This window comes from Mycteria americana, chromosome 7 (genome assembly GCF_035582795.1).
Source record: "Mycteria americana isolate JAX WOST 10 ecotype Jacksonville Zoo and Gardens chromosome 7, USCA_MyAme_1.0, whole genome shotgun sequence".
NCBI classification, from domain to species: domain Eukaryota; kingdom Metazoa; phylum Chordata; class Aves; order Ciconiiformes; family Ciconiidae; genus Mycteria; species Mycteria americana.
Genome location: NC_134371.1, coordinates 42,413,955 through 42,440,995, shown reverse-complemented (window position 1 = coordinate 42,440,995; position 27,041 = coordinate 42,413,955). Strand labels below are relative to the sequence as shown.

Sequence of the window (27,041 nt, the reverse complement as noted above, 5' to 3'; positions counted from 1 at the left end):
TCACGTACCAGAAAGCATTTATTTTTCCTAACTATACTATCTTATTCAAAGCTACCTCTTCTGGCACCTCCAGACCTTACTGCATTCAAATCCTTGGACTGTCCCAGCTACAGTGCCAGCACGCAGCTGGTAGAGGACGATACAGGTGACCAGCTCGGCCCAAGAGCCCTGGCCTTCCCAGTAAGTTGCACTCATTTCATGAAGTGTTGTGTCAGACTGTTTTGAATAACATTTGCTATTTCATTTATCTTCACCCCAGAGAGAAAATGAGGCAGGGGTAGTATCAGAGAGCAGACAGAGCAGGCATAAGTAATGACTGAGCGCCTCTGGCTTTGGGATAGGTGGGGAATCCTAAAGGTGGAGGGGTTGAATGATACCTACTACAGCCCAGGGCAGAAGCACAGCAAAGTTCAAGATGCTCATCTAAACCCAGTCAAGATGCTGTGGGGATCAAGTGCACCAAGTTGAAGAGACAGCCAGCGACTGACTCCTTCCCTGTGGAGGAGAAGTGGCACCAGAAAGGGGGGGCTCTGGCCCCAGTGGGGTTCAGGACACAGCTGAACAAAGCCACAGCACCCATATCTGGTGCTGGGACAGACTTTATTGCATTTAAACAAAGGTCCACATAAGCACACCCCAATCTGCTTCACAACTCCAAACAGCTACAGCCAGAGCCAAGGGAAGCACCACTCCACGGTGGCCAACTTCTCATTCTGTTCCAACATCAGGCCAAAACAGAGTACGTTCCCATCCACACTAGTGCTGGTAGCTCAGGTATTCGCACGAGGGCTGAGCTGAGAGGTGCTGCTCAGCCCAAACTCAAGACTGAGCTATTTCTACTGCAGACAGCACGATGCCAGCAGTACCCCTCTACTTTGCAGAGATGTTAAAAAACGATGGAGGGTGGGAACAAGGTAAAAAAAATAAGAGCAAGATTCTTTAAATCTGTATCCCTACAAGCCAACTCCATGAAGATCTTCTGCAGAGCCTGGATCCTCCCGGATGCCAGGTCTGTGCTCCTGCCGTTCCCTGCACAGACCCCTGAGCCCACCCCTGCGGGCCCTCCAGCCCCCCAGCAGGATGCACCAGCCTAGGCAGCGCAGCCGCACCTCCGCTGCGGCCAGGGCAGTGCGGGGCTGAGCAGCACAGCCTCCCTCCTAACCTCACCTGGCCCCTGCCAGGCCCCAGGAAAGCACCTGGGCACACTGTAACACTCCCTTGCTAGGGAGCATTAACTCGGTAATCATGACACATCAGGGTGACCAAGCACCAGAGGCATCTTACATCTCCCAAGCACCTAAGGCTGGGAAATAGTCCCAGACACCCCACAGGTGCTCAACACACAAAACCACACCGAAGTCTTCAGAAGTCACTCATGTCTTTCATTAAGTAGAAGACACAAGAGAAGTGAACCCAAAGAGGTGGTTAACAGCTCTCCTATGGCAGGAGAGAACAGATCCCACCCCAGGTATGCACAGGCTTACTGTGCAGGGCAACAAACCAACCTCCCTTCCAGCCCTCCGTGTCAAAAGCAGCCAGTTATTGGAGCAAAGACACCACTGCAGCAAGGATAAGTCAGTTCCAGTCATTTATTCATTGCAGCATTTGAAGTACACCAGGTACTTGGTGAAGTTCCCCAGATAGACAGCAGGAAGAATACTTGGTACAGTAAATTTATATAAAAAGACAGTTAAATAGATAAAATAACATGGTAACCTCTCACTCTTGCTACAAACAGAGACTAGCCCTGAGCCCAGGTTAACATCGGCTTCAGTCTTTCCAGCCAGTTGCGATTACCACATGTACGGCCCCATACCCAGGGGACAGCAAGGCATCTGTCCTCACAGTTGCAGCAAAGGTGCGCTTCTCAGGCCAGCTCTTCAGGAGCTTGGCTCCAGATGCTGTGCAGAGCCCGATTTCCAGTAAGGTTCAATCTTGTTGGGCACCTCTGGAAAGCCAGCCCCAGCTTTGGTGTGCAAATGAAGAGCAGCTCTTCTGAAGATGGGCCTTCAAGTATTTCAGGATCAGCCACAGGTAATGTGTTCGAGCCATCTAGAAAGACTGGTAGAGCCAAGATGCAGGGCAGCACCCCAGACTGTTGCCCTTCCTGCACTAAGCCAGATTTAAACCACATGTTTTGAAGCTGTTCCCAAACTGTGCACAGTTCAGTCATGCTTTTGCAAGACACTGCTTTGCAACTGTGTTAAGACAGTCTCCACCTACTCTAGGTCTCCAGTTTTATGCCAGAAAAAAATCCCATACCAGAAAGACTAAGTATTTCTCTTCAGTTTTCACATTTCCATTTTCAGGAACTGTTCACCTTCTTTCGAGAAGGAAGATGGGGTCTGAAGCCATGTGCCTGCAGAACAGCAGGCAACACAAGTAGCACCAGAATGAAGAAAGCCCATGTTACCAATATGAGACTATTATCCCACTGAGACTGGCTTTACTTAATCTAGGAGATCACTGTATCTCTCTAGAGTCTCCTTCTCCAGTTCCAACAGTTTTTGGTAAAATTTCTCAGCAATTTCTTCATCCACATTAATCTGGAAGACAATAAGAACAGCACTGTGAGACCATCACCTCAGTGGCAGCCACCACAGATGCTGAGGGCAGCTCTGGGGATAGCAGGGTGCATCTCCAGAGCTTCCACATTCACAGAGAGGCAACTAAAGGCATCTATCACCAGGGCACAAGCCAGAACATATTTTGGGGAAGCATCATTACACACTCTTCCTGTTCTAACCATCGTCTCCACTGTCTTCCAGACTCCAGCCTAAGCCAGGAGTTACTCTAGGAAACCTCACAGATAACCCCGTGTCAGCAGTCAACATGCATCTTGTTTCCACTCCAACCACAGGATATCCTTGGAACCAACCCTTCCATGCAAGGCAGATGGCAGACCCCTAACAAGTCCCCTGCAGCTCCATTTACCTTTCTGGGCTCCACATAGCTCTTCCCCAGTCCAGAAGTACAGCTGTGGTATTTGACAAGTGCATCCAGGTACTCGGGCTTCTGTTTGAACAGCCACACCTAGGAAGAACAGCACAAGCATGTACCAAGTCTAGCATACACTGTCCCAACCAAGCCTGCAGTCTGACTGCCAGTGGACACAGGAGAACACACCACAGATGCTTTTACCAAGCAGGGGAAGACTTTCTATCTAGAGAAGTAGTTCTGAGCTGGCTCCCCTCAGCTGTGACCTACCTGAGCCAACAGTGAACCACGTTCATGCCCCAGTGCTAAACCACTAAAGCAGGTCACATGGCTAAACTTGCTCACTACTGTTCCTGATGCACACTGTGCCTTGCATTACCCACCTCCGTCCCCTGGGCCCCCATGTCTGTGGCTGCTTGACTGCCAACAGGCAGAGCAGCATTGTCCCCGACCAAGAGGGAAGGAATAGGGTTTTTCCAAAATCATTTATTTTATGGGCACTTGATGAAGGCCATAAAGCATCACCTGTTGGATCACCCCTGGTCACAGCCAGTCCCCCAGCACTCACTGCTGTAAGCTGTTCGGGGGGAGAAATACAGCACCCACCCACCAGCCTGGCAGAAAGGCTCTTTGTTCAAGCCAGCAGACACTGCAAGAGCCACCCAGAAGGGAGGAATATTAAAACCAAGTTGTGAACTACTTACATGAGCTTCTGCTCCATTATACGGTGTCAGAGTGTAAGTTTTGGCAAAAAAGCGGATCTGAGGGGAGAAGAAGTACAAGACGGAATCTGTATTTTGGCCCAAGGTTTCTTTGGCAAGCCCTTTGCTGCCCAGCCACACCAGATCATCATCTACCAGAGGTAGAAACGCTTCTCAAAGTTGACTACAGGTAACACTGCACACTTATGACTAAAGCATCCCTTTATCACCACAAACTCTGGTCTCTGGAGCCACCCACCAGGTCAGCAAGCCTCACTCCGTGCCCCCACACAGAGCTGAGCCCCAGAGCAAGAGGCAATGGGCCACACACATGCCTTGCGGGCACCTCTTCTTGAATGGTCTCAGGAGCACATCAGGCAGGAGGCAGAGAGGATCTGCGATACTGCCAGCGGTGAGGACAAGCGAGAAGGCATTGCCTCTCCGCTGCCAGGAGAAATGTGATCCGTCAGGATCAGCTGCTGCCAGCTGGGGCAGCTTAAGCAGAAAGGCCAACCTAGCAGCAAGAGCATCAAGGCTCAGAGCAGGCAGCCTGCATGCAGAGGCAGAACTATAGTGAACCTGAAAAGCTGAAGCCCAGAGGAAGAAAGGCAAGGAAAGTTTTGGGGAAGAGGCAACAGAGAGCAGCAGGCTTTGCTTTCCAGAGCGATGGAAAGAAGAGAGCAGGAGACACTGCCTTCTAGAGGGATGGAAAGAAGAACACTGAAAAATACAGCCTGTTGTAGAAACAAACAGTATTTCAAAGCACAGGGGCCAAGTTTTGTCCTGAGCTCTGCTGCCACCAAAATGATAGGGCTTCGCAAGCCCACAACAGGCTGGCAAATCTTCCAAGCGGAGCCTTGACAAACGCTGAAGGGCTGAACCCAGCTCTATGTACAGTGCTGTCCAGCACCAAACCTCCAAACTCAGCTCGGAAATCAGGGCCCCAAGGTGCCAAAGGGAAGGTTTGCCGAGGGGCCAGCCTGCCCAGTCCAATAGAAGGAAGAGCTGTATAGCAGCATGGGTAGCAAGGAGCCAGCAGCACACTGCACATCGCTTGCAGTGAAGTGTATCACAGTAGGGCCACCTCAACTCAAAGCCAGCCAGGAGATCCACTTACCAACCACATGATGGGCATTAGCAGCTTCCACAGAAAAACTGGCAAAATTCTGTAGGTCATGTTAGACATAACGAGACCAGGACAAACAACACTGGAATACAGACCCTGCAGAGAAGAAACCGAGTCAGTATGCAAATACACAACAGTTAGTTTAAGAACGGATCATACTCCTTCCCTCCTAGTACTTCTCAGGAAGAAAATAAAGGTGAGTATAGAGACCAGTTGATAGTAGATGCTCTCCTCTCTAAAGTTACCAGAGCTAGAGAGTGATTAGATGTAGTGATTTCTGAGAGGTCCAAACTGGAGATGTTCACGTTAAATCTGTGCCCATTGCAAGCCCATGAGACAGAAGGCACAGCCTCCCAACACATCACAGCCTCATGTTGCAGTCTACATGCAGCTCAGCAGCATCATCAGTCATCCCACAAATTACAGCCTGCTCAGATCAAATGCTAGTTTACCTTTAAGAGATAAGACTTGAGCCTTCTAGGACTAATCCATTTTCTCCTGAAGCATTTTAAGAGTGCAATCACTATCACTGGACTAGGGCTGCAGCTTGCCAACAAAATGCAGCCATCCCCTGTGACAGGGAAGGCAGGTTGCTCATACATCTTAGTGTGACAAACTTGAATAGCAGCACAGAGCCGTCAGGAGAGACAGCAGAGCCTGCACCTCAAGTGCTTGCAGGCAAAGCTGCCTGAGCAGTCCTGTTCTGATAGGCGGGTATGCCTGAAAAGAGCAGCAGCTCTTTGCTCTTTAAGACCAATTCTTTGATCTAGAGACAGCTAGAGCTTGCAAGGTAGGGACCACTCCTAAAATCTTCTGCTTTCAGAATTTTTTCTGACAAGAACCCCAGAAGCAATCTCTCGGGCAGATTCTCCACTACCGACACCACCGGTTCAACCTCGGCTGTGTTTAGTTCTTACATGTGCGTTAAGGAACATACCAGATTGCTATGAATGAATGCAACTAGGTAACAACAATGTAATGATAATTATAAATAGTAGGAGCTCGTTAGGTTTCTTCAGACATGCAATCCCCATCATCACCTGCTTATTAAATTTCCTGTTCAGAACCACACTTGTCAGGTCAGTAGCATATTTGGAGGAACTGTATGATTCCTGCCCCTTGGCATGCTGATAGTCAGAAAGGCTGAAGGCAGACTCCCTGGCATTGCTGGAAGAGGTCCAGATGAGTCGCGAGGGCTTTTCGTTACCGCAGAGTAGAGACTCAAGTTGACGAACCTGCACAAGAATTGTTAACTTATTTAACACAGTAATTTTAAAGTCTTGCAGTATAGCTTTGCAGTTCTTGAAAGCCACAAGCTTCTCAGCTTTCCTAGTCTTGGCCGATCTTCACTAGACTAGCCAGAAGCAGCCGCTGCTCAGGTATAACTTGAGCCCAAGGTCCACCAGGAGCATTTACAAGCAGCCACCATTCTCTTACACAGCTCAGTTCAGTACCTCAGAATTTAATACAGCCAAGTCTTGGTATTCACCTTGGATGGAGAGAACTGCGTACGGTTTACCTCTGTCCACTGACTAGAGTAACCTCAATATTATATTAACCCTTGCAACAATGACAATCACCATTTATTGGTATTTTAACAAAGCCCGAGACCTTTGCCCTATCATTCCTTATCTGTCAGGCTGCAGCCTGCATCAGCATCCGAACCTGTAAGACAGACCGATTCATCAGTACCACCTGTACCCATCCCTACCCACATCAACCACCAGACCGAGGGCTTGATCTTCATACGCAGCCTCACCAGGATAAAGTGTCCAAAGAGGTTGGTAGCAAACACCTCCTGCAGCCCATCTCCATTAAGCCTGTCCGTCTGGGTCATTATGCCTTCCGCAGTGGTCAGCATGTGAAGCACCCTCCTGGAAGCCAAGGACAGGAGTTAGAGAGGAACACTGCCAGGAAGCATCTACTGCTTCCCCACTTCAGTCCTTCAGAAGTATCCCCCACCTCACAGGCTCCACACAGACTCTCTAGTTTCACCTTCAAAGGCTCTACTAATACATGAAAAAATGGCTAGGAAAAGTTTACAGAGTATCCCAGCCCCTTTATTTGCAAGTGTCTCAATAATGACTAGACCAGAGAAGACTCGTCCCTTCCTTCACTTCACCACAAGAAAGTACCATTAAAAAATAGTCTTGCTCTTCCATTTCACATTCAGATAACAAAAATCAAGCTCCAGCATGGAACTAAGCCCTAGGGCCATGCCTAATTCAGGTAAGGAAAGCAGTCTAGCATCTATGTTCGAGACCCCAACAACTGCATTAGACTCAATGCAAGTCACTTTGCTCCCCAGCTCAGCTTCCCCATGTCGCTTATAGAATAATGATGCTTATCCCCATGGCGCTTATAGAATAAGTGTCAACTATCAGCTTCACAAAATACTGTGATCCACAGCTGAGAACAACTACAAAAACCTACAGTGGAAGCAAAACAAGAGTAAGGAGGCCCAGTAAGAGCAAACGTCACCTTCCCAGCAACACACCAGCGTTTTTCACTCAATGCCTAGTGCCAGGAGCTGCAGGCTTTGGGTGAACTCTTGCCCTCCCCCTGCACGCAGCAGGCCTCACACCAGGGATCAGAAACAGCTCTGGGTGCCCTGGAGCACCCCAGCGCTTCACCCAGCTGCCAAGCCCACCCCGCACAAGGCCACGCGTCCCACTGGGCTGTGCTCTGTGTCACGCTGGGGAAGGGAGGTAGGGTGTTCAGCCCTGGACCCAAGGGCATGCCTTGGCCACGATGATGCCGCCAGCACCTCACACTGCCCACAAGCCGGGACCAGACCCCCGCAACATCTCCTACCCAGTGAGAAGACCATGCCAGAGTGCCTTGAAGTTCACGTGTGGGTTGGGCATGATCCCAGCGTTGAGGTAGACAAAGTCCAGGCGCTGAAACCTGTGTGGGGAAGAGCACAGGGATGAGGGGCGGAGAGCGGACAGGGGGGTCTGGTGGGGCGGAGGACGGAGATGCGATACCTGCAGCGGAGCTCACGGGCAACACGCAGGACGGAAGCCAGGTTACCCAGGTCCACTTCCACGGTAGAGACCTGGGCGGCGGGGTGGGCGGCCAGGATGAGGTCTCGCGTAGCTTCGCTCTTCTGGGCGTTGCGGCAGGCGATACAGAGATGGATGCGGCCATCCTCCGCCAGCAGCCGCTGGCACAGCGCCAGCCCCACGCCGCTGCAACGGTACGGCGTCAGATACAGCGCTGAGCGGGCTGGGGCCGGCCGGGCCGGGATTGCCCCGACCCGGCCGGCCCCAGCCCGCTCCGTTACAGTTCCCCGCCGCCCGGTCCCCGCCGCTCACCCGCTAGCACCGGTCACCAGCACCACTCGCTCCATCGCGCACTCCCGGGGGCGCCCCCGCCCCCCCGCTATAAGCGCTGCCCGCACGTGACGCCCCGCCCAGCTCCGCCGCCCCCGCCAATCGGTACACGCGAAGGGGGCGGGGACCGCGCCGCCGGTGGCGTGATGGTGGGCCGAGCGGAGGGGGCGGAGCGCGGAGGGACACGCCCCCCTGCGACCCGCGCCCGCGTGCAGGCCACGCCCACGCTGTGCGGGCCACGCCCACGCTGTGCAGGTCCCGCCTACTGTGCCGAGCTGCTCGGGTCCCCCCTGCTGTCCTCGCCTCGCCTTGCCTCGCCTTGCCTTGCCTTCCCTTCCCTTGCCTTGCCTTGCCTTGCCTTCCCTTCCCTTGCCTTGCTTTGCCTTCCCTTGCCTTGCTTTCCCTTGCCTTGCCTTGCTTTGCCTTCCCTTCCCTTGCCTTGCCTTGCCTTGCCTTCCCTTCCCTTGCCTTGCCTTGCCTTCCCTTCCCTTCCCTTGCCTTGCTTTGCCTTGCCTTGCTTTGCCTTGCCTTGCCTTGCCTTGCCTTCCCTTGCCTTGCTTTGCCTTGCCTTGCTTTGCCTTCCCTTCCCTTCCCTTCCCTTCCCTTCCCTTGCCTTGCCTTGCTTTGCCTTGCCTTGCCTTGCCTTGCCTTCCCTTGCCTTGCTTTGCCTTGCTTTGCCTTGCCTTGCTTTGCCTTGCCTTGCCTTGCCTTGCTTTCCCTTGCCTTGCTTTGCCTTGCTTTCCCTTGCCTTGCCTTGCCTTGCTTTCCCTTGCCTTGCCTTGCCTTGCTTTCCCTTGCCTTGCCTTCCCTTGCCTTGCCTTGCCTTGCCTTGCTTTCCCTTGCCTTGCTTTCCCTTGCCTTGCCTTGTCTTGCCTTGCCTTGCCTTGTCCTGCTTACCTTGCCTTCCTTTGCCTTGCCTTGCCTTGCCTTGCTTTGCCTTGCCTTGCCTTGCCTTCCCTTCCCTTGCCTTGCCTTGCCTTGCTTTCCCTTGCCTTGCTTTCCCTTGCCTTGCTTTCCCTTGCCTTGCCTTGTCTTGCCTTGCCTTGCCTTGTCCTGCTTACCTTGCCTTCCTTTGCCTTGCCTTGCCTTCCTTTGCCTTCCCTTCCCTTCCCTTCCCTTCCCTTCCCTTCCCTTCCCTTCCCTTCCCTTCCCTTCCCTTCCCTTCCCTTCCCTTCCCTTCCCTTCCCTTCCCTTCCCTTCCCTTCCCTTCCCTTCCCTTCCCTTCCCTTCCCTTCCCTTCCCCTCCTTACCTTGCTTTGCCTTGCCTTGCTTTGCCTTGCCTTGCCCTTCTTACCTTGCTTTCCCTTGCCTTGCCTTGCCTTGCCCTGCTTTGCCTTGCCTTGCTTTCCCTTCCCTTGCCTTGCCTTGCCTTGCCTTGCCCTGCTTTGCCTTGCGTTGCTTTCCCTTGCCTTGTCTTGCCTCGCCTTGCCTTGCCTTGCCTTGCCTCGCCTTGCCTTGCCTTCCCTTCCCTTGTCTTGCCTCGCCTTGCCTTGCCTTGCCTTGCCTTCCCTTCCCTTGCCTTGCCTTCCCTTCCCTTCCCTTCCCTTGCCTTGCTTTGCCTTCCCTTGCCTTGCTTTGCCTTCCCTTGCCTTGCTTTCCCTTGCCTTGCCTTGCTTTGCCTTCCCTTCCCTTCCCTTGCCTTGCCTTGCCTTGCCTTCCCTTGCCTTGCTTTGCCTTGCCTTGCCTTCCCTTGCCTTGCCTTGCCCTGCTTACCTTGCTTTGCCTTGCCTTCCCTTGCCTTGCTTTGCCTTGCCTTGCCTTCCCTTGCCTTGCTTTGCCTTGCCTTCCCTTGCCTTGCCTTGCCCTGCTTACCTTGCTTTGCCTTGCTTTCCCTTGCCTTGCCTTGCCTTCCCTTGCCTTGCCTTGCCTTCCCTTGCCTTGCCTTCCCTTCTCTTGCCTTGCCTTGCCTTGCTTTCCCTTGCCTTGCTTTCCCTTGCCTTGCTTTCCCTTGCCTTGCCTTCCCTTCCTTCTCTTGCCTTGCCTTGCCTTGCCTTGCCTTGCCCTGCTTACCTTGCTTTGCCTTGCTTTCCCTTGCCTTGCCTTGCCTTGCTTTCCCTTGCCTTGCTTTCCCTTGCCTTGCTTTGCCTTGCCTTCCCTTGCCTTGCCTTGCCCTGCTTACCTTGCTTTGCCTTGCTTTCCCTTGCCTTGCCTTGCCTTGCTTTGCCTTCCCTTCCCTTCCCTTGCCTTGCCTTGCCTTGCTTTCCCTTGCCTTGCCTTCCCTTGCCTTGCCTTGCCTTGCCTTGCCTTGCCTTGCCTTGCTTTCCCTTGCCTTGCCTTGCTTTCCCTTGCCTTGCTTTCCCTTGCCTTGCCTTGCCTTCCCTTCCCTTGCCTTGCCTTGCCTTGCCTTGCCTTCCCTTGTCTTGCTTTCCCTTGCCTTGCCTTGCCTTGCTTCTCCCTGCCCTGCCAGCCCAGGAAGGCAAGCCCCTTGTGCCCCGCAGCGGCAGCAGGCCCGCTCTCTGCAGGCAGCCGTGGCACGCTCTGCCCTCACACCCTTTGCCACAGAGAGACGTTCTGCAGCCAAACGCAGGTGACACAGCTGCCGCAGGCGGCTGTTTTCCCGGTGCTGCTGTGGCAGAGAGGTCTGGGTGTGCAGGGCCCGAGGAAATCTCGCTGCAGCCCTGCTCCTGGTGGGGCCGGCGTCCCAGCTGGAGCAGGGGACAGACAGACCAGCCGCCCGCACCTCCCTGGGCAGCGCGGCTGCTCCCGTGGCACCCTAACAGGCTACCCAACCTGTGGCCCTGCAGCCCCCCGTGCAGGGCACCCCGGCACAGAGCTCGGGGCTTGGGTGGGTGGGAGCTGCGGTGCCCATGGGGCAGACCTGCCCCTACCCAGCCCGGTGCTCCCAGCTCCCGGCTTGCTGAGGCAGGGCTGGGAGAGGCCGAGGCGCACCCTGAGCAGGGAGAGGGGATCCAAGGGCAGAGGCAGACGGGTACCAATTACGCGGCATGAACAAAGCCTGTCCTCGCTCCTGGTTCAGCTGCACAGCGCCGTGCTGCCGCAGGCTACACGTGCTGCAGGGACGAGACCTCGCCTGCCGCGGCCAGCGGGACCGCGTGCGGGGAGACCAGCCGGCCCCTCTGCAGAGTACCGCTCCCTATCCCTGCCCTCCCCTCTCCCAGGCCCGCTGTTCCACCTCGGTCCCTGCCTGAGGGCATCTCCTGATGTGGATGCTGAGCCTCAGAGCACCCTCCCTTATCACCCATGGAGATGGGCAACTGGTGTGGGTCAACCAGCAGGTCTCTTGAGCACCCTTCCTCCATCTCTTACAGCGTTACCTGTGTGCACTTCCCCGAGCTCTCCCCACACAGCATCTCAGGGCACACAGCGCAGCCCCAGAGCCCCCCACAAGTGGGTACCAGCCAGGCTCCCGGGGGTGCCCACAGAGGAGGCGAGCTGCCTTCTGAACTGCCGCAAGGAAACCATGCAACCAGATTCACGTAGCAAGTGTCTCTTCAGCGGGTTTGCCCCTATATATAGGTGCATCTACTGAATATATACATGCCTTAGCAATAGTATACTGGAAACTGTGCCACGCGTGACTTGATGGTGCTGAACGAATGCGTACAAAAGTATGGAGGGGTCCATGTACCCTCTAAGTACAAAGTTCCTCCTGTCCAGCTGCAGGAAGATCCGATTTTGGGGCATGACGGGTAACCTGCCAGGGCTCTTGGGGGGCACGTGGCTTTGGCACCTGCCCAGTTTGCTCACGGAGCTGCCGGATCTGGGAGGACGGACCGGTGCCAGACTGCTGTGGGATGCTCAGGGTTGCAGACTCCAGCCCAGACACTTCAGCCGAACTGTGATCCCCAGGCTGAGAGCTGGGGAGAGCTGGGGTGCCCGCTGCTCCATGCCCACGGGCTGTTGCAGGCTTGGGCACTGGGCAGCAGACGTCGAAAGCTCTGCTATGTACCTTCTTCTCATAGCAGGGGAAGATGCGGGTTAACCCTGGGAGAGGAGGACCTGGAGATTTCCCCTTGGAGGTGAAAGGTGCTAACATCCCACCATTGGCTGCCGTGCAGCACCCACGGGGCATCCAAAATGCATTTCGTGGGCAGTTGAGCAGCTCGGGAGTGGCTGTGGTCGGTGAGAGGAGTCCTTTTGGTGCGCCTCTCGCCAAGGCTGGCATGCCCGCTCCTCCCTGGCCGACACGGAGCTGCGGCTGAGCACACCGCCTGCTCCAGCAGCCAGGCGAGGGGCCAGGAGTGCTGTCAGGTTTCTCCCTGTGCAACGGGGGTCTGGCCGGCAGGGACAGGGCTTCCCGCCCCTCCATGAGGCATGTCCAAAGCCCAAAATGTCTGGAGAGCTTTTGTTTTCGCCCTGTAATTGCACAGCCCACTGTGAGCTAGTGGCAACTCCCGGCTCCTCCTTGAGCAGGTAGTGGCTGCCAGATGGTCCCTGCTCCAGCAGGCACGTACCCGCATGCATCCCTTCCCCAGGTGCCTGCCCCACGCACGGGCCGGGAGCTTCCTCACAGAGAGAGTCCAGCTGACGTTCCTCCCCTCCAACGGGGGGAGAGAAGCTGCTCTGTCCTGGTCATCGTCACCAAGAACACACTGCGTCAATAAATAACTCTCGTCTCAGCCGACATCGCTCCCGGGCTCGGGTCAGCAAGCGAGCGGGAGGTCCGAGTCGTCCCACGCCGTGGCTTTCCTTGCTGCCCTTGGGGTTTTCCTCTGAGGCTTCACTGTACAATGAGAACAAGACCAGCTGCCCGGGTTTTATTGCTAAGTCTGAGTGAAGTGGCTTTGGTTTGCGTATGGGGCTCCTCTGGGGATGGGGAGGGTGGGGACCGGGCCGGGGGGGAGCAAAGGGTCATTCTTCACTGGCTGACTCCTGGAGAAGGCGATGGATGTCCTGGAAGGAGGGACGATCTTTAGTGTCCCGTCTCCAGCAGCTGAGCATTAGCTTATAGACTGAGTCAGGGCAAAGTGCAGGCTGGGGAAGGTAGGTCTTCAAAACAAAAGGCAAAGATGACAAAGGGAGAGAGTTACTGCTATGGAAACCAAAAAGCAAACCGCTCCTGGGGAGCCCCATTTCTCCGTGCACCAGGGCGGGAGGCTGTGCTGCTGTGTGTCCAGGGGCAAGGGGACCCCCAGACGGCACGGTGGGGGGCTGTGGACACCTACTCATGTCTCCCAGCCTGGCTAAATGCTGGAGTGGGGTCAGTGGGCAAGCAGTGCCTTCAGCCGTGTGAAGTACAGAGTTTGCCATGCCGGGCCCTTCACCAGGACTCCTTGCCCCATAGCTCCCCCATAGCCAAGCTCCCTATCTGGTCACCTTAAAGCCTTTTCCCAGGTCCCCGGTGTTCCAGGCATACCGCTGCCTGTCCTGTCTCGTCCCGTCCCATCCCGTCCCATCCCATCCCATCTCATCCCATCCCGTCCCATCCCATCCCATCCTGTCCCACCCCATCCCATCCCTACCTGCCGGCCCTGGTCCCGGAAAAACTCGCCGGTGTTTTCGATGACCTGCTCATCGGACAGCTGGGAGTAGGGCTGCTCCCGGCAGAGCATGAAGGTCTCCCACAGCGTCACGCCGAATGCCCACACATCACTGGCCGTCGTGAACTTGCCCTGGCCGGAGGGAGCAGAGCAGGCTTGGGCATGGGCGTTACCCTATCCTGCTCCATAAGCCCTATGTGCCCAGGGTTCAAAACCTCTTTCTGGATGCTTCAGCTTCCAGATCTGGGCCCAGTGAGGGGCTTGGTCCCGCAGACCTGCTCTCTGCCCGGGGCCAGAGTCTGGCGAGCTCCAGGTCCAGCTTGCAGCGACTGCTGTGAGAGCTGGGGCTTGGTAAGGACCCAAGTCCCTGCAAAGATAAAAAAGTAACCCTGCTCCCTCTTCCAGGTCTGACCATGGCCAGGAGAAAACGTCAAGCATTCTGCTCAAAGGCTGGGCGCTAGGACACCAAAGATCACCACGGTCCCCCCATCCCGCCTCAAAAAGCTGCTACCACTGCCGCTTTCTGCATGCTTCACCCCAAAGCTGAGCTCTAGGGAGAAGAGACTTCCCCGTCCCTTCTGCACCCCCCAGCCCAAGGACAAGAGGCTGTGAGCAGCCCCAGGGCCATGTCAGCGTCTGTTAGAGGACCCCAGCCCCCACGTACCAGCAGGATGCTCTCCCAGGACATCCAGCGGATGGGGAGCACCGCCCGCCCCTGGATGCGGTAGTAGTCCCCGCTGTAGAGATTCCTGCTCATGCCGAAGTCAGCTATCTTGATGGTGTACTGCTTTCCCACCAGGCAGTTGCGCGTGGCCAGGTCTCGGTGCACGAAGTTGAGGGAGGAGAGGTACTTCATGCCAGAGGCGATCTGGGTGGCCATGAACCGCAGGTCGCTGTAGCTGCCGGGGGGGGGACAAGGGAGGACTGAGGCGCCGGGCAGGACGGCAGCCGGGGGGTACATGGCCCCGAGTGGGGCACCCCACAGGCGGGTAGGGTGCCTAGAGCAGGCAGCCCTGCCCGCCCCTGCCCGTGCCAGGCAGCACTACCTGACGGTGGGCGCGTGGCCGGTGGGGGAGCTGCCTGCCTGCTGGCGGGACAGGAACTGGTTGAGGTCTCCATTCTCCATGTACTCGGTGATCATGCACAGTGGGTCATCCGCGATGCACACTGCCAGCAGCCGGATGATGTTGGGGTCCTTCAGCCGCGACATGATCTTGATTTCCTTCAGAAAATCATTCCTTTCCGGAACAGAAACCACACGGATCGGATAGACAGACCCAGAGGGGCACGGAGGTGTGCACAGACCGGCTGAGCGTGCCACCCGCCCGCCTGAGCCTCACAGGGACCCGTGGGCCCCTCCCCTGGGACTGGGGACCACGAGGGCAAGCTCGGGGCTGATCTGCGCACGGCTGTGGGGTGGACTCGGCTGGTAGATGGGGTGCTGGGGAGCTGGTTAGGACCAGCAAGAACCAAGAGTCCTGAATCGCAGCAGCCCAGCATCTCCAGACGGCACGGACACGTGTGGTCCTCGCGGCTGCACCGAGCGCCTGGCTGCCAGAGGCAGGGGATGCTTTCCAAGCGTCCCGGCTCTCCCGGGGGGACTCTGTGCGGGGGGGAGCGAGGCCAGGGCACGTGCACCCCCCGGCCCCGTACCTGGCATTCTTGTTGGCATCCGCTCGCAGCATCTTCACAGCCACCAGCACGGGGTGGTTGGAGCTGGTGTCCAAGCCCTCCAGGGCAAAGTCCTTGCCCGTGAACTTCTCCATCCCCTCCACTTCGCAGAGGTGAACCTGGAGGGGAGCAACGGGCAGCCCTTACCTCTGCCGACCAACGGCCTCCCCTGGCCCCCACGAACCGGGAAGAGCCTTGCATGAGCCCTGCTCGGAGCAGGTCCAGCTCCCTCTCACCTCCCCAAACTGGCCTTCCCCCAGCTTCTCCTTGAAGGTCAGCAGCTTCCTGGGGAACTCCTCAACCGCCACGTCCTTGCCTGAGAGCAGGTCCATGGTGAGGGCCGGCACCGAGTAGGTGTTGCCGCCCGTCACGCCCTGCAGGTTCACGATGTCGGCCTCGGCGTAGTGGGGGACGCCCTCAGGGACACTGGCCTGGGACGGCTTCACGGGGCCGCTGCAGCCTGCGGGGGAGACAGCGGGGCCAGCCCTGCTGTGGGTGTCCTGCCCTGCGCCCTCCGCTCCCCGGCGCCCGCTCGCGCTCCAGTCACTGGCTTCTCTGTCCCCGTCCCCCCCAGAGCCCCGTGCTGCCCCGGCACGGCTGGGCTCCTGCAGACACCGCGGGCTGCTGCGCTCCTTCCCCACCACTGACAAATGCACCGACCCAGCCCCAAGCGCCAGATGAGCAGGGATCGTGCCCATCCTCCAGATCACCGAGGAAGAAACGCTGGAGCATCCCAAGGACGACGGCGGGGGGAACAGCTCAGCCCGGCGTGGACACCGGTGACTGCTCTCAGTCACAGGCTTTGTGTAACCTTTGAGCGGGATGCGCAGGAGCTCGCGCGACATCCTCCCCACCCCTCTGTGCCAAAATGTTTGGGACTTGGCCAAAAGCTGGGGCTGGGGTTGCAGTGGGCTCGGTGCGTGGTGGCTGGCTCTCAGCACACAGGGTGTCCCGGCTCTCACCCGTGTCCTCCTCCCCCGGGGTGAACTCAGGCAGCTTGCGGATCAGGCGGGAGGGCTCCTGGTAGTCAGGTCCCAGGGGAAATATGCGGTCGTAGGTGGAGCTGGACTCCTGCTCGCTGGAGGAGGAGGAGCGGTTGTGGTTGAACATGCTGGATTCGCTGGGCAGGGAGAGGCTGACGGTCATTTCATCATCCAGCATCCTCCGCGATGCCTGTGAGACGGGAGCAAGGGAGGGGAGAGCTGGGACAGGGGGTCTCCACAGCACTGGTGGGATGGGTTCTCCTGTGCTCCATGGCACTGTGGCCATGCCCAGCCCCGAGCCCCCCTCTCTGGTGCCCTGTCCCAGGGCTGCAGCACCCTCCTGGGGAAGACGTTTGTCCTCGAGTTCCCCCATTCCATTGTCTGCCTCTGTGGAGAAGAGTTTGGCTCCATCACCTCTGCGACTGCCCTCGGTTAGCCGGGGGCTGCAGTGAGACGCCCTTGGGCTCCTCTTCCCCAGCCCAGCTTCAGGACAGTGGATGGACAAGCAGGCAGGTCCCAAAGTCACCACCCTGCTCAGCTAAACCCCCTTGCTTGGGAGATGGGTGCAAATCACAACCTTCCCGAGGAGGAGAAGGGAGCATCAGCCCCCGCACAGACTCTGCTTTCCTTGTGCTAAGCTCCCAGGAGAACCTGCCTGGGCCAAGCCCACCACCCTGGGGCACCTCGCCAGCCACCCTGTCCTTGCCCACCTTCTCCAGCATCTTCTGCCAGAACTGCCGCCACAGTATGATGACGATGATGGCCACCAGGATGAAGATGATTGCCACCAAGCACCCGATCAGGATGCGCGTGTTGCTGTCGTCTACCTTGAGCGTGGGGTCTGGCAGGAGGAGGGGACACCAAGAACCAGTCATGCCAGGGCAAAGGGAGAGCCCATGCCCCTTTCCTCCACTGGATGGGGCAGAGCCCCGAAGAGCATCACCCCACGGGGAGGTGACACCACCCCCGCCCCGCTCAGGACAATATGCTTTTCAATGCCTTACCATAAGTGGTGGGGACCACGGGCACCTCCGGGGGGGCCACCGAGTTGTTGTACATGGCTGCATCTGGCAAAGGAGAAGAGGAGAGCATCAGGGTGTGGGGCATGGGTGCCCCACAGCCCCACTCTCTCCTCACTGCCTCCTCCCCAGGAGGGTCTGGTCCCCGCAGGGCTCATGGTGGCAGGTACCCGACTGGAAGGTGATCTCGCTGAACATCATCCAGGCATCGGCAAAGTAGTACTGGCACTTGATGGCGCTGGCCATGCGGTGGAGCAGGGGCACGGTGACGAAGCGGGCGCTGGGGTTCACATCGTCCAGCACCAGCACCGAGGAGACAGCGCTGGGCTCCCACTCGCTGGTGTCGGCACGGAAGTAGCACTGCACCTCCTTGAAGATCTTCACCCCTTTGGAGAACATGTTGTTGCAGTGGACCTGTGGGGCAGCCCGTCAGCGCGGCCATGGTGGGGGACAGGGACGGGGGACGGGATGGGGCAGGGGTTGCACGGACCTTCATGGCGGTGAAGTTCCTGATGCGGTCAAACTCGAAGGTGATCTCCACGTAGCCGCCGGTAGTGCTCTCGTTGCGCCAGCCCACGTAGTCGTAGCCCGGCCAGACGTGGTACTCGTGGGTCTGCGTGAAGTCGTCCAGCCCCGACACACCGTCTGTCAGCTGGCCCAGGCCCTCCGTCATGCTGGTGTGTGTGAGGAGGGAAAGGAAGCGTGACTCTAGCCAACCACACGAACCTGCCAGCACCCGGCACCCCCCCCCAGCAGCTTCTTGAAGCCCCTGGGAAATTAGGGAGAGGGGTTTTTTTGTGCTTCTTGAGGTTCTCTCTGGAAAAGGCTGTGGGATGCTGACCGTGTGGTGCAGTTAGGGTAAATCAGAAAGAAGGGCTGGGGGTGGTGCCCCCATCACACTGTCCCTGTCACCATGTGCAGCCTCCCAGAGCCAGCCATGTCCCCCGCTTCAGGGAGACCCCAAGTATTTGCTCTGCTGAGGATCAGCATGCCAGCCTGCAAATACCGGGAAGAAACCCCCCCATCCCCTCCCGCCCAGCATGGAGCCCACCACATGCGGAAGCCCCCCCAGTCCTCACCTGTACCCGAACGCCCCGTCGTACACCGAGTCATTCAGGTAGATGACAGTGCCCCCAGGAAGGGTGAGCTGCTGCCCGGCCGGCGCGTTATAGGACACCAGCCCGTCTGCAGGGAGCGGAGGGTGAGCAGCCGCCCGCGCTCGACACCCCGCTGCCAGTGAGCCCTGCCAGCCCCCCATGGGACAGACAGCCCCACAGCCGGGCTCTGGGGACACGGGGAAGGGCGCAGGACCATGCCACCCACCCAGCCAGGCACAGCCATACAGCTCCACACGCAGGCAGACGTTCATGGAGTGGTCGGTGACGGGGATGAAGCGGATGAAGCGGGCGATGAGCGGCGGCTCCAGGTCCTTGAGGACGATGTCGTAGGGGTTGGTGTTTCCATCCAGCACCTGGGGAGAAGAGAGAAGCGTGGTGGGGACGGGCAGGCGCAGCCCCCCACCCGCCTCCCAGCGCAGCCCCCACCCGCCTCCTCACCTGCTTCCTGTGCCGGTTCCTCCAGGAGATCCAGCGGGTGCCGTCCCGGCTGTAGTTGATCTTATACATGGGGGCAAACTCGTTGCCGTGGCCCCCGGCGTGGCGTCCCTGGGTGCCCACCAGCGTGATGAAGTGCAGGGCGCGCAGGTCGATCTGCAGGAACTCCTTCAGGTCGTCGGGCTCCACCGGGATCTCGGGACACCAGGCACCATCGCCGTCCTCCGAGTCCAGCCTGCGAACCCAGAGCGGAGGAGCCGTTTGCAGGAGGAAGAAGCCAGCCCCGTGCCCCTCTTCTGCCCCTCCGTGGCAGCTCCAGACCCTGCCACAGCTGTCACAGGAGGGTCCCCGCACCCACTCTCCCAGCTGTCCCTGCACTCACCGTCCGTACTTGGCGGCTGTGGACTCGGACCACTGGCTGGAGGCCGAGATGTCCTCGTCAGGGATGTGCCCGCCCGACATTCCCAAGGGGTACCGGCACACCGCTGCAACGAGACCAGTGGGGTGCTGAGCAGGCACCCCTCCTCGCCTCCCCGGCTGAGATACATGCCAAAACACAGCATGGCACTGCTGGGGCTGGGGCTCATCCACAGTGCCGTGGGTGCTGCAGCCTGGGCAGCTCAGGTGCAGCAGTCTCCCTGCCTCTGGCTTAGGGAGGGGGGATGAAGCACGACGGGATGGTCCTGCACAGGCAGACACCTTCCCGGGCAAAGGGAGCCACCGGCCAGAGATGGATGCCAGTCCAGCTCGAAGTGAAGCTGAGCGCAAGGAGAGCCAGTGCTCCAAGAGCTGCTGGATGCACCCAGTCCCTGTCCCTGGAGATCCTGTCAGCCTTGCTGGCAAGCATTTCAGCTGCGGTGGAGGGAGAGCCCGCGGGCTGGCACTGCTGTCCCCACGCTCCTCCTTCTGGGGGCACCCAGAGGGCTCGCTCCAGAGGCCATTTGCCCAAAAAACCCACCCGCAGCAACCTGTTCTCGTCCGTGCCGCCCCGCTGCTCCCCCCACCTGCCTGGGCGAACAAGTGACAAAGGCGGGCGCTCGCCCTCCCCACTGGTCCCGCCGCTCCCATCGCCAGCCCTGCTCCTGCCCCGGCTGCGAGTGGAAAAGTACCGGGGGCGGCAGGCGGGCTGCATCCCGGAGCGGCAGCCGGCTCCCCCGGCACCGCATCCACGCCGCTTCCCAGGAGTTATTTTTTCACGCCTGGCTGCCAAGACAGCTGCTGAAAGGCTGGCTTGTTTGGCCATGTTTACCGTCTGGCCGCCGGCTCCAGCCCACAGCACTCCCTCCGCACGCCGCCCCAAGCAAACACCCGCACCGGGGCCGCAGGGCCCAGGCGACGGTGCGGTGCCAGGGCCATCTTCTGCCCCCATGGCCTCCAGCTCGCCCGGTGCCGTGCCGGCAAGCAGCCCGCGTCCCAGCGTGCAGTGCCGCCCGGCAGCTGGCTCCCGTTCCTGGGTCCCTGCACCACAGGGACCATCTCCTGCATCTGGCAGCGGGATGGGCGCATTTTCAACATGAGCATTGGCACAGTGGGGAGCATCTCTTCTTGTCTCCAGCTCTCCCACTTGTGATGCTCTGCAGAGTGCAGCTCCCACTGAATTCCCATGGAATTCTCGCTGAATGTGGAGCCAGCCCAGCTCCTTTGCCCTAGCTAATAACCATCCTGGCCAGGCAAAGCCGAAGCTGCCCACTCTGGATGGCTGCAGAAGAAACAGGTTTACTTCCCTGAGACCCAGCAAACTCTTCCCATGGATGGAAGAAACCTTTGAAGGGACTTATTACAGGAATGCCCCAGGGAAATCCTGATGCACTGAAGGGGCCTGGGCTCTGTGTCCATCCGTGCAGCGCAGGAAGGGGGCTGCGCTCTGTAGAAACAACCATTTAAACACACTTCCCTTGCTGATGTCCGGTGCAGTGTTGTGGTTTCTGAGCAGAAGCCAGGCACCTAGTCAAGCCGCTTTACTAAAGCCAACCTTGGTTTGCTGCAAAACCGCCAAAGAAAGCACGTCCCAGCAGCAGCAAACAATACCCTGGCGCCTTGCCTTCTGCACGCCGCAGCCTCAAAACTGAACGGGCTCAATGACCCCCCGACGGAGAAGGGCCCCACTCAGAGCCCGGGGCTCTGTCTGCAGCCCTTTGCCTGTACCCCAATGCCCTGCCAGCCCGCTGGTGACAGGACAGGTGCCCATGGCACGTGGAGGATGTTTTCTGGGTCACCGGCAGCGGCTGAGCTTTGTGCAGGACAGCAGAGTGTCCCAGGCAGGCAGGGGTTGTGGGGCCATCACACACACTGGTCCCAGAGCCAGGGAAGTCCCGGAGACAGTGGAGATGACGTGAGCCCAAGCTCAGGCGCCCTGGCAGGAGCACAGCCCGAGGAAACGCACCTTGCGGCTCTTGCAGCCGCCTGCTCCCCGTCTCACTTACCCGGGTTGACCTGGGCTCTCGCACCCTGCGGGATGTGCAGCAGCAGCAGCAGCAGGAGCAGGGCTGGGCGGGGGGGGACCGGCATGTCGGCAGTCCTGCGGAGACAGAGCCGGGACTTGTCACGCCGAGGCAGCCGAGCTGCGCGGGAACGCCAGTTCTGCTTGAGGCGGCCGGCCAAGGACGGGAGGGCTTCCCGTGCACGAGACCCTGTGTCCCCACCTCAGCCTCGGAGGAGGAGCAGAGCCCCAGGCCTCATGTCTGATGGTGGTCAAAGGGGACCCAGTGTCCCATCCCCTCTGCCACCACCCCCCGGGAGCCACAGCATCACGGTGCCGTGCTGACGCAGCTGGGGCACAGGCAGGTAATATGGCCCTGCTGCGTCCCTGGAGCCGGCCACGGGACCCACACGAACATCCCGGGGCTCTGCTTGGGCCTGGCGCCGTCCGGCTCCACCGACGGGCAGAAGGGCTCGGGCTGGGCCCCCCGCCTGCCCTCGGATGGCTTTGAAAGCAAGACATTGCACAACCCCGTCATATAACAAAATAATAGCACGTTTCCCTGCCTCCTGGCTCGGGAGAGGTAATAGCAGATAGTCGCTCGAGATTTACGGCGTATTTATTGTGACAGTTCTCCATGGCGGAGTGGATCTTGGGGACGCGGGTGACACAGGAAGGTGTGACAGAGGGCATGGGAGCCAGCTTGCACCTGCTGCCTCCTGGGGAGCATGGGATGGGGCTGGAGGGGACCTGGGGGGTCCTGGCAACGGGGCCTGGGCTGCAGCAAGGGGAGCAAAAGGGCTGGTGCTGGCAACGCTCCTGGGAGCAGGGTGCAGCCTGCGGCAAGAGGGGATCCCCCCCGGCCCCGGCCCCGGGACATGCCCGCCCTCTGAGTCAACGCTGCCACCGCAGCCGCTTCGCAGGGCAGCGGCCACCGCCCTGGCTACCCCTCGGCTGCCAGGAGCCCCCAGAGCCCCAGCAGCTCCTGCTGCACCCGCGCATCTCTGGGGAAGTGCCATGGGGCATGGCCCCAGGCCGGGGGACGCACCAGGGTAACCAGCGCTGGGTGGCAAAATCCAGCGTCCCCTAAACCTCACCAGCTCCACCCCAGGTTCCCCCCCCCTTATTCGCCTAGGGGACATTTGTCCTCCTGCGACAGCCCTTCACACGAGCACTGGATGCAGATTAGTCCTCTTTTTATTAAAAAAAGGCTATTTTAACCTAGTTTACATGCACATTAACCCTTGCAGGAACGAGTTACTAACCTGGGGGTTAAAGGGACCATAGCTCCTGGCCAAATGGGACCTGGCTGCACTCGAGTGCTGGGGTAAATCCCAGCCAAGTCCTGCCATACCAGTGATGGCTGGGCTAGGCTGGCGGGTCCCCGAGCTGGCCCAACACCAGTGACCCTGCAGGTGAGTGCCTGGTTGTGTCCCTGCACCCATCCCACGCAGGGACCTGCAGCCTTGTCCCCACAGCCAAGAGAAAGCCCAAACCCACCCTGAACCAGCTGCCACACGGCGGATGCCCCCATCCTGTGGAGCCCAGCTGGGCGGTGCTGGATATGGCCCTGCTCACTGGCAAAACCGGGGCTTGGCACGGCAGGAGGCAGGCAGGCTTGCTGTGACCACGCCAGCACCCAAGGGAGTGCAAACCCCGGGAGCTGCCACCCACAACCTGCTAGAGGCCCTCTGCACCCAGCAGCGTGCTGCTGGAGTCCCTGGGGATCTCTGCTAAACACCACGAGCTCTGCAGGAGGTACAAATAAACACCTGGATTTAGGGTGATTTTTTTGCCCTTTTTTTCTAATGTTTTTTTGGAAAAGCACATATGTGGTTGCTTTTTTTTTTTCCTATTGCCAGCTGGGAAAGTTTAGTTAGTTGCAACTAACTCAGCTGCAACTGGGAATTTCAAGCGCATCACCGAGAGGCACACACAAGGCTCCTGTGTTTGATGATGGCCAGTTCCCCCAACATTAAAATCTCAATTTCCTTCTGCATTCCAAAAAACATCCAGGGGTATTTTTTTCCTACTATTCTTTCAGGCTGAGTAAACTCTTTAAGCATCAGGATACCAGATGCCGTAATCTCCCGCAAGGAACGCATTTACATTTAGTCTAATATAGGGAAATTATCCTCGCGCAGCCGTTCTGAAGCACTCGTCGCTCCTCAGGGGAGCAGGGCTGGGGGACAGCAGGGAGACGGTGACTCAGGCACCAAGGCTGGGGGCTAAGGGACGCGTGGTCAAACCGGCCGAGCCGTATTGGCAACCCAGCTGGAAATCATTTTTATCCACCAGCCCTGCAAAAGGGATGGCTTTGCAACGTCTTGTCTGAAAATGTTTGCCGAAAACTTTCAATCACTGGAAATTTTTAGTGCAGAGAGTTTTTGGAGCTCCTCCCTGGCATCGCCTGGGCTTGGGAGCTTCCCTCGGCCACTGCTTTTTTATTTTTCCCCCTTCTTATTCTACTGAAATCACCACGGAAAATTAGCGGGGAAAAAAATTAAATCCACACTTGTTTAGAGACAAACCTCACCCGAGCCCCAGTCCCTCTCGCCCCCAGCCCGCACCAGCTGGTGAAGGCCCCAGCTCGCTTCCAGGTGGGCACCACCGTCCTCTCACCGGCACCGGAGGAGCACGTCCACGGGGAGGGGACTGGACAGCAGCAGCCCGCACCCCCTGCACACGCCAGGTCCTGGACACGGGTCCCCCAGGGCTCCCGGGCAGAGCCCACATCCTCGCACCCACCTCCTGCTGGGAAGGCGGGTGGGTGGGACACGCCGAGGCCACGCTGGAGGCAATGTCCCCGAGCGGCGAGAGGCTCCCTGTGACGCTGCACCATGGCCCAAGGCACGCGGTGTTCTGGTAAGGGGGTTCGGGACCCCTGCCCCAGCTGGCACTACAGCCCCCAGCATGCTGTGCCGCCGGCGCAGCCTCGGCAGGAGCACAGTGCAGCATGCCGGGACCCGTAGTCCCCCTCCCCTCCAAAAATGCCATTTTAGACCTTCACTGGGCTAGATGCAGCCCCATTTTCTGCAGCAGCAAGCACCTCTCCAGCCACAGGCTGGCCGGCTCAGCCAGATGCATCGCAGCCGTGCAGGGTGCGAGTTGCGGCTGGCACGTCCCCGTGGCTGCCAGCTGCCCCGGAGAGACCTGCCAGCAGTACAGCCCATGGCCGTGGAGCCTGGGGACATGGTCCTGTGGGTGCTGTCCCCAGCAAGCACTCCCACCAGCCGAAAACTTGCAGTTCTCGTCCTCCACGACACATTGCCACCGTGCACGGCCTTGCCCTGCCACAGTGCAGGGTTGCACAGCATTGCCCTGCCACAGTGCAGGGCTGAGAAGCCACAAGCAGGTCCCCAGCACCAGGATGGGAAGCAGAATGCTCAGGGGCACCAGACTGGTGGCCCTGTGTTCCTTCCCCAGTGTGACCTGGTGCCTGGCTGGAGGACCCTGGGGACAGCAGGGTCTCTCTGGCTAGCCAGCACCGCCACCAGCTCTGCCAACAGACACACAGGCAGGAGCAGAGGGGGGAGAGCAGGAAGCGCTGGCCTGGCACAGGGGAGAACACTGGCAGTAGGGGGAAAAAAAAAAAATGGAGAGAAGGGTCCGAATGTCACCTCCCCAGTGGGGACACTGCTCTGCTGCTGCCCCAGCCCCGGGCACTGCCGGGGGCTGCCCCCAGACCCGCACCCCAGCCCCTCTGCCCGGGCTCTGCCGCAGAGCACAGGTGACCCCACAGCCCCCCAAAATCCCAAAGCTGGGGGGTGAATGCCTCCCCACGCGCCTGAGAGCGACTCACCGGACCAGGGAGGCAGTGGCAGGCGGGCTCCTCGCCCCTCGCCCGGGGAGCCAGGCGAGGAGCGAACTTCCCCGGGCTGATGCAAGATGCCTCTGGGAGCGCGTTCACATTCTGCGGATTCCTGGGAGCTGGCCAGAAATCCCACAATCCTACATCTTGCACATTTGGTTTCAATTAGGGAGCGGAGAGGGGGAGCCAGTCACCAATCCAGGCTGGCTTTTCGGCAGAGGTTATTTTCCTCGGCCCGAGGGAATGTGTGCAAAGCTATAATTTACAGCAAAACCCATTCATAGCGCGAGAGAAAAAAAATTTAAAAAAAAAAACCCTGTGGCTGGCAAGGGAACTTAAAGCAACAGGCAGCCTTTTGCTTTCCGGCGCTCGCCCCCGCAGCTGCGGGATGGCATGCGTGCCCAGGACCCTCCTCCTGCGCTGTGGGGTGCAGGGGCCAGGCAGGACCCCCCCCAAAATGCAGGTGATGGAGGCGCTCCACAAGGCCCCATCGCTGGCCTGGAGGGTCCCGCACAGGCTGCCCCACTGCAGGCTGCCCCACTGCAGGCTGCCCCACTGCAGGCTGCCCCACTGCAGGCCCTTGGTGGGAAGGGCGGTGGGCTCCTGTGCAGGCACGCACCGCCAGGACACCGGCCGGAGAGCCAACCTGCCCCAGCACGTGGCGCGGAAGAAGCGCTCTGGCTCCCCAAGCTGCACGCTGAGCTCATGGTTTTACATCATTTCCAGGCACTAGGTTGGCACCGCGGCCACCGACTACGCAATGCAGCAGGGAGAAAATAATAATAATCGGCTCGCGTTAATTTTTGTCACGTTAATAGCTAAAAATGATTAAAAACATTTTTAAAAAGGCAATTTTTTTCAGACCAGTGTTTTTTTACACCAGCACCCACACTGCTGTGGGAGGGAAGCAGCACCCCTGGCAGCAGGCCAGCGGCTCCCAAAAAGCACTCCCGTCCCACAGGGCACCCCACAGCCCCAGGGCTGCAGCCTGGCTCCTCAACCAACCTCCTTGCCAGACTCCCACAGCCTGTTTGCTCTCCAGACAAACCAACCGAGTCACAGGTGGGGAAAGCCATCGGCTGCCCACAGCAGGACGCCGGTAACCCTTGCCGCTGCCACCAGAGAGGGGCTGCGGTGCCTGCCCAGCCACGGGTGCAGCGAGAGGCGTGCCCCAGGGCGACGCAGGCAAGGCAGAGCACCCCAGCTACCTCTGGGCTGGCAGGGAGGGCAGGCAGGAACAGGCAGGGAGCAGGTTAGCTCCCAGGTTAGCGCGGTGCCTGCTGCAGGGCTCCGCACCGTGCCCTGGCACGCTGCCCCAGATCAGCTGGCAGGGGGATGCCCTCGCCCGAGCGCAGGCTGCCCTACGTGCACGCCGGCACAAGCGCTGGCTGCCTCCGCTCCGCCCCGCTCGCCTACTGCTACCTGGAACTGGCGCTCAAGCAACTTGGCAGCAGCCAGCACCGCGTCGCTCTATCCCAGGACCTAATGCAAAGGTGTTGGTGTGCAAACAGAGCCAAAAAGCCAAAGCAAACACCTCCCCTCCACCCCTCCCTGCGCCCGGGGAGCCAGCCGGAGCAGCGATCCCACAGGCTCGCTGTGCAGCCCCTCGCTCCTGGGGCCACATGCATCCATCCCCCAGGGCGGGCCACGCTGTGGTCCGGCTGCTGCCTGCCCCATGCCAAGAAGGAGCAGCTTTGGGGGTGCCTGCCTGCTCCCCAGGGAGCAGAGATGTCCCTTCCCTACAGCAGCTGCTCCCAGGGCCCAGCAGAGCTGGCAGGCAGGGGAGGCGGTGGTGCAGACCACCCGCAGCACTCCACACCAGCTCCTTGGCCCCCATCCCAGGCCATCTCCCCCGGGACCCATGGCCACCAGCTTGCCTCGGCCACACGCAGCCTGCCTGGCCCGTGGCGAGCCACGGGCAGCCACGGCACCAGGTGGGACCCCCCACATGACCCTGGCTTCCCCGGCACACTGTCTGTAGAGCCGAGTGCTCGGCTGAGCCCGGGGTACCCAACAGCCACCTTGGCACTCAGGGGACTTGGTGA

The 27,041-nt window shown here is 59.1% G+C and overlaps 2 protein-coding genes across 4 annotated transcripts; both read right to left on the bottom strand.

Annotated features, from left to right (window-relative positions):
• Positions 1-1,574: 1,574 nt before the first annotated feature.
• HSD17B7 (hydroxysteroid 17-beta dehydrogenase 7) lies at positions 1,575-8,271 on the bottom strand. Its single transcript, XM_075508126.1, has 9 exons — positions 8,082-8,271; positions 7,752-7,955; positions 7,579-7,671; positions 6,524-6,638; positions 5,805-5,999; positions 4,756-4,860; positions 3,642-3,698; positions 2,935-3,033; positions 1,575-2,546 (listed from the first exon to the last, which is right to left on the bottom strand). The coding sequence occupies exons 1-9, from the start codon at positions 8,114-8,116 to the stop codon at positions 2,451-2,453; spliced, it is 999 nt and encodes a 332-aa protein (XP_075364241.1). The 5' UTR covers positions 8,117-8,271; the 3' UTR covers positions 1,575-2,450.
• Positions 8,272-12,824: 4,553 nt separating this feature from the next.
• Positions 12,825-25,145, bottom strand: DDR2 (discoidin domain receptor tyrosine kinase 2). 3 transcript variants are annotated; one of them, XM_075508114.1, is made up of 17 exons: positions 24,988-25,145; positions 21,190-21,284; positions 19,149-19,251; positions 18,770-19,001; positions 18,537-18,684; positions 18,293-18,398; positions 17,704-17,887; positions 17,384-17,627; positions 17,199-17,261; positions 16,905-17,035; positions 16,174-16,384; positions 15,448-15,671; positions 15,194-15,330; positions 14,587-14,778; positions 14,205-14,439; positions 13,523-13,672; positions 12,825-13,049 (listed from the first exon to the last, which is right to left on the bottom strand). In XM_075508114.1, the coding sequence occupies exons 2-17, from the start codon at positions 21,272-21,274 to the stop codon at positions 12,912-12,914; spliced, it is 2,583 nt and encodes an 860-aa protein (XP_075364229.1). In that variant the 5' UTR covers positions 21,275-21,284; positions 24,988-25,145; the 3' UTR covers positions 12,825-12,911. The 3 variants fall into 3 exon arrangements, with proteins under 3 accessions (XP_075364229.1, XP_075364228.1, XP_075364230.1); XM_075508113.1 differs by having other exon boundaries at positions 12,825-12,953; positions 24,988-25,073; XM_075508115.1 differs by lacking the exon at positions 21,190-21,284 and having other exon boundaries at positions 24,988-25,084.
• Positions 25,146-27,041: the final 1,896 nt, after the last annotated feature.

Coding starts and splice junctions, on each gene's coding strand:
- HSD17B7 (XM_075508126.1), bottom strand. CDS start 8,116: ATGGAGCGAGTGGTGCTGGTGACCGGTGCTAGCGG. Junction 7,672..7,751: donor GCCCGTGAGCTCCGCTGCAG/GTATCGCATCTC, acceptor TTCCCCACACAG/GTTTCAGCGCCTGGACTTTG. Junction 3,699..4,755: donor TAATGCCCATCATGTGGTTG/GTAAGTGGATCT, acceptor TTCTCCCCTCAG/ATCCGCTTTTTTGCCAAAAC.
- DDR2 (XM_075508114.1), bottom strand. CDS start 21,274: ATGCCGGTCCCCCCCCGCCCAGCCCTGCTCCTGCTGCTGCTGCTGCTG. Junction 19,252..21,189: donor GAGAGCCCAGGTCAACCCGG/GTAAGTGAGACG, acceptor GTCTCGTTGCAG/CGGTGTGCCGGTACCCCTTG. Junction 17,628..17,703: donor GGAACTTCACCGCCATGAAG/GTCCGTGCAACC, acceptor GCTGCCCCACAG/GTCCACTGCAACAACATGTT.